General features: G+C 39.5%; 1 protein-coding gene across 1 annotated transcript; it reads right to left on the bottom strand.

Annotated features, from left to right (window-relative positions):
- Positions 1-4,130: 4,130 nt before the first annotated feature.
- sstr1b (somatostatin receptor 1b) lies at positions 4,131-5,237 on the bottom strand (the record flags this gene model as incomplete). Its single annotated transcript, XM_079185226.1, has 1 exon — positions 4,131-5,237. The coding sequence occupies one exon, from the start codon at positions 5,235-5,237 to the stop codon at positions 4,131-4,133; it is 1,107 nt and encodes a 368-aa protein (XP_079041352.1).
- Positions 5,238-10,635: the final 5,398 nt, after the last annotated feature.

Genomic DNA, 10,635 nt, shown 5'->3' with positions numbered 1-10,635 from the left:
TTGAATACAATAGAGGTTGCTGCAGCTGAAAGCCCCCTGAATGAGCTTCCTAATCCGACTTTCAGCAGGAGTGAGTGTGACAATAATACATGTATAAATAATGAAAACCTCTTTGATTGAGCTGCGTGACACTTGTCTGAGATGCTGTATGAACTGACAAGGTTTGATTTATTACTGCTGAAACTATTTGCTGTGACAGACACGAATCATCTTCTCTGCCACTGTGAGCAATCCGCACAAGGTCACTCAATGTTTTTTCCAGAAACATTTTTTAATAAGCTGATAGTCCTCAATGAACATTTCTCCTGTGTGTGTCTCTGACTCAACCGCATCTTTTGTAAGGTTAGGTCTCCTCTGGAGCTTACCCTAATATCAGTAGACTTAACCAGTCTGAAGTGGGACCAAACCTGTGTCACTCTGATTTTTTTTCTTCTCTAAGATGCTTGAAAAATACGTGCATAGACCTACAGAAAAATTAAACTTGCTGTATTTGTTACAGAAAACCATCTGAGAAGCCATTATTCGACAGGCGCTTTCAAAACATACATGGCAGGTGATTGGATGAACCATCTGTCAATCAAACTCTTGCCAAAGCGAGTCGGGAGAAGGGCGAAAACATTTTTTTAATAAAGAAAAGCCTTCAGTGGCATTCTTTAAACGTCATTCAATGCTGCAAAAGCAGGACTGATGCTATTACACCATCTACGCAAACCTCTGTAGTAGCTGTCAGTAGCTTCTCCACGTCGTCTCACACAGCAACGCCCGTTGTTGCCAGTAACTCCTCACAGGGAGCTGATTGGACCACTGGCTTGATGGACACAAAAGCATTACTTGAAGCTTGACAAGATGGATTTACGTGTGATATGTAATCCCGCAATGTCATTGCCAGAACCCAGCTGCCATGTAAGGTAAATGATGTGTCAATCCAGGGAGTGAATGTCATAGAATTGCTGAAATAAAACTTTGATTGCGTCAATGAGTTTCATTGATTTTGTCATCATGTTTTGGGATATTATAAGAAATGTTGTAATTAATGCAAAATGAACCCGTCAATACCCATGCTGATTGGTCAAAGGTTCTCTATTACACCTTGTCAACTTTGTTTTGTTTTACTTGTTTTCACATCTATGGCATTTTTGGGTTTCTCATCTCTCCCTTTCATTTCAGATAACTTCACTTCCTGCCCTTGTCTGTTTCCCGCTAATTTGACTTCCTTCACCTGCCCTGACCGGCTTCACCTGTTCCCAATGACCCCTCCTCCTCCCTAGAGTATTTCGTCTGTGTGCTCCACTTTGTCTGTGCCAGTTTGTCTTGGTACATCTGTGTCTAATGTGTCAGAGATTTCTCTCTGCGATCTTGGTCTTGCATACCTGGTTTGTAACTCTTTTTTTGCAACGTTCCTGGTCTTGGGTTGTGCTTTTGAGTCCTTGCCCAAGTGGTGGCTTTGGCCTTCAAAGGTTTGTCCGTTAGACCACAGTGAATCTTAGATTAGACACCGGTCCGTCACAAGATCACAAAAGCTGCAGAGATGGCTAATGTTGCACAAGCAAACCATGAAGGCAAAGCCATCAAATCATTCTCCATGAAATAATGTCATTGATTGCTATTGAATTAAGTGTCTCCTTTACCTCCCCTGATCTTCTGAAATGTCTGCATTCAGAAGGGATTTCAAATCAAATTTGAAATAAAGAAACAAGTTGACCCTAACACTTAAAAATGCCCCACCTAAAAATGTAATACATTTCCAATAATGTAATTAAACATTCAAATCTTTTTTACAATATGAGTCAGGACATTAGTTTAGATTATTTGTCAGGTTATGACATTGGGTTTCATTATTTTCACAATTTTGAACCGGTTATGTGCAAATTCTATTCCATTTTCAGGAAATCATACTACATTATTAGGTACTACAAGGCGTTCTGTTGACCCATCCATCCCAACCTCATCGCCATGTGGACTTTGAGGGACCATAACGTCTCCTGACTTCCTCCAAGTATGCAAATAGGTAAATAAATGTATATAAGTGTCATGTTAGCCTTGGAAGGGAACATTGATAATTAAATGAGTAAAATAGTTTTTTCAAAGTCAAGGGTTTTTGATCTCACATACTTTGCAGTAATTGTTATTAGGTTTGAAGGCACATTTCATTATATATAAAATGTTAAGCTTTTTGAGACACTGCAAAACACAAAATGACAAAGATCACATGAGAAAAGTTAATTTTGTGAGCTTTTGTAATTTAGAAACACAAACTCAACATATACATTTTTTTTCAGACATTTTTGTCACATAGTGCAACTGAAGCAGAACAGCTCTGGCTCAAACTGCAAAGACAAACCTCAAATTTAAACAGATCCACCAACGAACAATTAACAAATATAGATACAGCAAATACAAAGAACGAAACAAACATCATTTTAAAAGCCTGGAGAAAGGGACACATTAATAATCTAACGTTTCACTTAACTCGGTGATATCCAGGGCCAACCCAGTACATCCCCCCACGCCATGTGTTGTTGTTTTTATACTATTAAATCATTCACATGTGTTACTGAAAAGTAAAACTAGCACAATACCATACTTTGAAATTGCTTGGTTGTATTTCCCCAGAAATATATATTTTTTTAACAATTTTAAGTTGAACTTTGTGCTGAACAAATCTGCTACAACTACATATAAGATAGACTAGATCAATTACATTCAAAGTTTGTAAAGAGAGATTTGACCATGTGTTGAAATCCAAACAATATCTGTTAAATCTGATAAAGGTAAATTAATAAGATATTTAGTTTGTGATTTAGTTTAAGTTCCTGATTTTATATAATGCCCAATAGCACCCACATTGCCTCACAGATTATGTTTTGTCCGTTATTGTTTATTTTGACAGAACTGATTATCGGTGGTTTCCTGAACAGACAGTAAAGATTATTTCATTTGCAGATAATAAACATTTATTTTGTCCTGGTGAGAATTTTAAACAACTATTGGATACTGAATGGATGAATGAAATGAATGGAAACGTTTTAAAGTATGATTAACTACAACTGAATTTATAATAATTGGTAATCATATAATAACTTTGCAAAGCAAGCTTATGATGCATTATGTTTAAATTGAAAGGGTGCATTTATTACATTTTAGGGAATGATATATGAATTCTAAACAAAATCACTGTTTATTAATTTAAAGGCTCTTGGATTCAAATATTTGTATATTTTAACTGGCACAAAAAATGCCACAAATTTTGAATGGATTTAAAATAATTCTTAATCTGAAAGTAAGAGAAAACTAATGACTTCAGAATGTTTATGTTTGAAAACAATGTAATTATAACCTATAAATAATTTGGTAAATGAAAATGTATGATCAGAATGGCATTTTGGCTTTAATATCGCAGACTTTTATTTTGAAACATCTGCAGTTTTGATCAGCAGTCTTAAGTTGCATTGACTGTGATAACAGTGTTTAAAAAAAATCTGTAATTGGAAATAAAAACTATCTTGTTAAAAAAACAGTGAGCAGCACAGACTCTTTTATTTGGGAATAATTGTTTTTTTTACCAACATTTCAATTGTTGAAACACATCTGTGAACTGTAGCATTTGGGGATTGTGGGGATGCCATTGGATGGTTTATTAGAGTGTATATGAAAATAAAACAATTACGATGAATGAACAAGGGATTTCATATTTGCAATTAGTTAATGGGGTACCTACGCAGCCTCTTATACCCAGGGCTGTCAATAAGTCACGTAACAGAATCAAAATGGTTATAAGCATTACCATTTTGTGCTTACATTCACTTGTGCTTAACATCAAAAGCTGAAGCTTAGTGGGATCCTGACAGTTATGTACATCTTTTTCATTGTCAGTTTTTCTCTCAACGTATCAGCCAGCGAGATCAGCTGCTGAACTCTACATTTACTGCTCATACATTAGTTGTTCTTCAAGTTTCTCAACTTCTTGACCTGTGTCCCAAAATTATTATGACCCCTGACCTTAAGCAGTTAACATGTTGTCAAGTCAATTTTTATCTGGCACACTTGTGTACTCCGAGTTTTTATAACACATACATATAATTCAAAATTGAATGGGAAAACTCCTCGTTAGGTTGTGAGACTGGTTCTGGTTACACTGTGGTTGTACGGGAGGTATATGTCCCATTGCGAAACACCATATCAGAAGCCATACAGTCCTTGGGAAAATCCAGAGGGCTACACGCTGCTTGTTTCTTCAAAGCTACAGCACAGTAATCCACCTGTTCCGCATCCAGCCCAGACTCCAGCCAGCGGAAACACACAATGCGCTGGAATGAACGCCGGAAATTGTCTGATACAAAGCCGTACAGGATAGGATTGGCGCCGCTGTTGACGTAGCTGAGGATGACAAAAAGCTGAGTGACCATTGGGTCTGGGGGCCGGTGGAAAACGCTGACAAGCTGGACGATGTAGAAGGGCATCCAGCAGAGAACGAACACGGCCACGACTAGCAGCACCATGCGGGTGATCTTCTTCTCCGAGCGCCGCCGTTGAAGCCAGCCTGCTTTTAGCCCCACTGCTCGCATCCTGGCCACCATTAAACAGTAGCATAAGCAGATGGCTCCAACCGGCAGCAGAAACCCCAACAGGAAGGTATAGACGACAAATGCTTCTGACCACGCCGATTCAGGCCACAAGAAGTTACAATCCACACCACCGTCCTGTGCCGGGACAGTGTCTGCGAAGATGATGATGGGCAGGATGACTATGAGTGACAGTCCCCATACACACACATTGACTACTTTGGCGACAGTCGGTCTGCGGTAGCGGGCAGCCTTAATAGGGTGGACAACTGCTACGTATCGGTCCACACTCAGCACAGTCAGACAGAAGATCGATGTAAACATATTGATACCATCTACACTCAGTACCAGCCTACACATCAGCGAGCCAAAGGGCCAATGACGGACGGCAGCTGATGTGGCCAAAAAGGGAACACTTAACATGAACAACTCGTCAGCAATCGCTAAGTTGAGGATGTAAATGTTTGTGGCTGTTTTCATTTTGGCATATTTGAGAATGACGTAGATGACCATGGCGTTGCCAGTAAGACCTACACAGCAGACAAGAGCATAGATGGATGGGATGATGATTTTACTGGCGTCAGTCTCCTGGTAGTAGTCCTCATAGTCCATGCTTGTGTTATAGGGCAACCCAGTTGGATAGGACCCATAGTCCTGGCTTCCATTGAAATTCATAGTCACTTTTGCTGGGTATGCTAACTGTTAGTTGGAATGATGCTATCCAATGGAGCTATAAAGAGCTGAAGTGAAGCCAAACGTTGGGCTTCTTGGAATTTGTAAGTTCACAGATTACCAAAAGAATATCCCTACACATGACCTTGATCAACAGTTTGTGATATACCACCCGACCCCACACATTTGTCTTGACAACGATGGTAATACATCATTATTTATTCAACAATTCCGTTTCAGCAACCTTTGAGGAGCACCCTTCCCCACAAGCCCAAGTCTATCAAGTGGCAGCAGATATGTGAATGGACGGGGAGTACCGAACGGCGTAGAGCTGTGGTTTTTAAAATACTAACGTATTAATCACAGTGATTGCAAAAAAATCTAATTCTGTAGTAGTTCTTGTTTTTCACAGAAAATCCTGAGATAATACAAGAATACAAGCATCTTTTCAAAATAAACTTCTGTCTTCACAGAAAGTTAGGTTTGGACAACAAAACCACTTTGTTCAATTTAGGTAAAGAGTGTGGCTGACATTAACTTGACTGACCAACAACTCACAGGAAGTTAGGTTTAGGCAAGAAAACCACTTAGGTTAAAAAAATAGTGGTTGCTGTAAACTTTACTATGTTTGTGACTACCGCATGTGAGTAACAACACAAAAGACTCACGTGACTATCTCTTGAAATGACACAATGTCGACGTTTACTTTCACACCAGAAATGAACAGCGAGCTCCTGGACAAAAGTCCTGCATTTGTTTGACGCATCCACCTCCACTCCCACCCGCCCTGTGTGGACTATCTAGCTCTTGAAACTACGTCAGTTACTCTGTGTCTCAGTGCCGAGTTGATGTAATTTTCTTTGTCGTTACTGTCACCCAAGAAAGACAATGTCCATTGTTCTTCTCATAGTCCATGCGTCCTTGATTATCCTGGGTCTCTTTTCTCGTCACTGAATTCTCATGGGGAAGTCAAGACAACCTTTATCATTCTTTTCTTCTTAGCTACAGAAAACAAGGGTAACTATTTTACACACTGATTTGTAGGATTGTTAGTGGGCAATCATGTAGCATTCCATTGTCTTTCATGCGTTAACATTTAGTTATTAATCTGTTCCAGTTGTAGTAAGTTCAAAGTTCTGATCAAAAGCAAGGTAAGACCACTTGGACACAGTAAATACAAATCACTCCATCAGTTGAAAGAAACAGCGCGTTCCAGCAGGTCAAATCACAACGAATGTGCACTTAAAGGTTGTGTTGCTTGGCTTCGGCGCTCATGTTGTCTTGTTGAGTCTCACAGCCATTGCAGAGTGAGGAAAAATCAAAAGGATCCGGTAGAAGCTTCCCTTCGAGATACAGTGAGCTCCCATTTTGTGTGACCTGAATTATGAAAACCTGTGAGAAAACAAAGAACTGTCACTTAGTTTGCCTCTAACAAACATCAAAGTACAAATGAGTCATACCTGAGAAAACCTGACACTGCATTGTCTTTCTTGAAACACCACAGCATTTACAAGGTATAAGCATAACGACTCTTCTGTCTGTGCCTGTGTGTATTATTTCAAAGGCTCAAAATATGTCATATATCCCTACAGCCTGTCTGTAGCCATACTGATTACCAATAGGCCATGAGAAATAATTGAGAGGAATAGTTTTAGAGTGTGGCAAATACCCCTGCACACCCATAATAAACCCACACAGGGGATTTCTCTTATTTAGTGGTTAGACCTCTAGGACCGACTGGATGTGCACATTGGGCTTACAGCTTTATTTTTCTTTCCCTGTACATAGAATCCTTTGCCAAACTTTGACCTAACACCACATTCATGTCATATGGGATGGATCAATAACGACCTACGAGTATTCACGTTATCTTACAACTCTAGACAGTCGTACAACTCTAGAATTGGTAGTGTGAGCTTTGATCTGATTTGGTCTTATGGTCAGCACTGATTGACACAAGTTACAGCAGAAAGAGTAGAGGAGAAATGGCAAAGCGTGGAGGTCCAGGGGGGAAAACACTCAAATCTTTCGAGATTTTCATAAAGAGAAGGAATAATAAGTAGACCAATTTTCAATAATGTTGAATTTGCTTGTTGATTTAAATATTTGATATGGTGGGCTGGGTCAGAAACCAAATCAATCACCTGCAATCGCTGAAAAATGCAACAAACATCTTGTTTGGTTGATAATAATAAAGGTTATCTATCAAAACTCATCACTTAACGAGCAGAAATGATAAAGAATACAATGCCAGATACATTTATATACACAGATATAGACACACACACACATATAAACTACAGATAGTCACAGATGATTTAACAGGATGTAATTATTTCTGTGACTACATGCATATTGACTGAAGGCTGCTGATTGCAGCCCCGGCGGGGAGCCCGCGTAAATCATTGATTTAGAACAGGAACGTCCAGTAGCTACTGCTAGAATCTTGCAATTCAACATCGATCACATCCTTACATAGCCTACACAAGATGATTGCTGGTGGTGGGCATATACTGGTTTGGGACTGGATCGGGATGGCAACACAGGTAGATGATGAAGATGATGATATAGAATTTGATGACCAGACTACGCTTGTTGGAGAAAGAGCGTGAAGTCATGGAAATATTGGGGGAAATGAGGATATAAGAGCGCCAGCCAGAGCAATAAAAGAAGCTTAGAGGTCATTTGCAGAAAGGTTGACGTGAAGATTTTAAATCATTTTTAATTCGAGAAGAAACATGAGCAAGTGATTCCAATGCCAATAGCTCTGTGTAGGGAACAGAAAAAGAAGTTAGGAGAAGAAGAAATGGCCAAGATTCTCTGGGATGGGAACTGAAGAACAGAGAAGTAAAGCTTTGCGAATTGAAAGTATCTGCAAAAATAAAAGAAGAGTTCTGGGAGAGAGACATGTTTTTTGTGGAGTGATAACTGGCATTCCCATTGAAAAACTCCAATAAAGTATTCAAAGAGGCGAGGTGAGGAGACTAAGGAGATTGTTAAGAACAATTGATGGTGAGAGAGTAGAACGTTTGTCAGTGAGCAGTAATAAGCTCAGATTCCAGTTCGTAATTAACCAGCTAGAAGTACAGTCATTTAGACAGCAGGCCAGATGCTAATAGAGATACAGCAAACACTGATGAGATTACATGAAATGGTGGGATTAGATATAACAATTGTATGGATGGAGCACAAAAAAGAAATGTGCAAAGGAAGCCACAAAAATGAATCACATTAACACATACCCTAGTAAAACGGGAATGAAGACCACAATTAAACATAAGCTGTAAGGAAGGTGGCAAAAGCAGCGGGAAGAAGAGAGAACAGGAAGGTGGTTGTAGAGAATTCAAAGGAAAGTAGGTAAGACGAGGAGAACCAAGAGAGAAGAAACAACAATATCCAGATTATGTTTCGGGCATACTGCATCAAACGGAAGATTATTCAAAGTAGGAAAAGATAATACAGGAAGGTGGGAATTTGTAATGAGGAAGAAACTTTAGAACACTTGATGCTTTACTGTTACAAATATGATGCACGTTGCACTGAAAGAATGGCATTGCCAGGGCACCTTGGTGGCCCAGTGGTTAGTAGATGATGATGATGATGAAGATGATTAGGGCTGGGTATCGTTTAAAAAAATGACGATGCCAGTACCAATACCAGTACCCTGAAAGTGATACCGATACCAACTAAGTACTTCATTTGATACTATTCGAAGCTGAAGAGGTTTAATACACCTGAAAGAAAAGCTGTTATCATATTGGATGTGTCTGAGGAACATGCCCACACACCACTTATAGCCTACTTTTAATGATTATAATCATATCATAATGATCAGGTTCATCAAAAAGTCCTAAAGGCTACACTGTAACAAATTGCTGTAAAAATACAAGAAATTCTCAACAGCAAGGTACTGTTCTTCGTAAATACAGTTGAATACAGTTAAATCCAGGAAAAGTTGAGGCCTTGGAAGAAAAAAAATATTAACAGCAGTTACTGTCGAATCTTGCAGTATACTACAGTATTTTTTCCTTTTTCAGTTGACTAAGCCCGCCCCTTACTCTTCAACAGCACATGGCATAAAGTATATACTGCTTAGTTACATAGTCAACATAAAGAAAGTGAACAGAAAGCTTTAGGTATTATAGATCGGTGATGTTATACAGGATGGAGGAATAACAAAAAGAGAACATTTGAGGAGACGACTTTCCACGGACTTTGACGGAGCACCAAAGTAGACCGAGTGCCACCTGTTGCTTCACCTCCTCTACAACCACCGCAGCGGACACCATCCAGTCCCTGTGGCTCACTGAACAAGGTCATTTGGATGTTATACAAGTTAGCGTAACTGTGTTCAGTCATTTTGTGTTGAATTTATATTGCATTATATTGATTTTTTGTCGATAACGTGACTCGTTTTTAGCATGCAGTGGCATGCATGCTAACGTGTCCAGCTACCTTTAGCTAGCTTAACATTACTCTATTGATAGACAACATTTAATATCGTTATTTTTCTGTCGAACCACGTTACCAGCGACACCCAAATGAATGTCTCAGCAATTTAATCAACAAGCTGTGTTAAGTTAGCCAACGTTAGCATGGTAATATTCATTTAACATTGAGGCTATGTTAACTTGGGCTATAGCATTATGTTAATTTAATTTGGATTAAATTGCCGTTAAATCAAAGGTCCGATGTAAGTATTGATGTATTCAAATCTAAGTAGGTTTATGTGAAAGGGCTGGACTTTATTTTAGAATTGAATGTGGGGCGAATGCTATTTCAAATAAAACGTTTTTTAGGAGTTGTCAAGTTGCTTTTCTCCCCATGAGGAAAGGGACATTTAGATATGATGCAGTCAGCCATTGCCAACAGCAAGAGACCTGCTCCTGACAAGCGACGCCAGATGATTCGGATCATTGTGGATGAAATTCGAAAGTACGAGGCTAACCCCACACGCAATGAATGTCTCACAATCTGCCGAAGCATTGTTAGGCAGTACCCAAATAGTTTTGCCGATATGACACCAGGGGGTGTCATCATTGGTGATGGTTTTACATCACTGCTTTCTCAAGTGAAAATACGAATTGAGAACATGAACCGTGCAGGGACATTGAAACGACTCAGATCATCAAGACTGTCTGAAGGACAACTGCGGAAGCCAAATGATTCTTACGGATGCTCACAATTTCAGCCGGAACTGCCACCAGAAGAAACCCCTGAGACAGTGGAGCAGAAGCGGCAACAATTGGTGAACATCTACAGCCAGGAAGGTGTTCACGGCGGTGACAAGGCAGAAGTGCTAAACCTCATGAAAACAACATTCTGTCTTCAGCGTAGCCACATCAATCAGACACCAGCCCCTTCCATTGAAGATTCGAGAATGCAGTGACCTTACCTTTTT

Source organism: Pholis gunnellus, assembly GCF_910591455.1.
Source record: "Pholis gunnellus genome assembly, chromosome: 23".
Taxonomy (NCBI): domain Eukaryota; kingdom Metazoa; phylum Chordata; class Actinopteri; order Perciformes; family Pholidae; genus Pholis; species Pholis gunnellus.
Note: the sequence above shows the minus strand (reverse complement) of the source record. Positions and strands in the feature narration are given on the sequence as shown.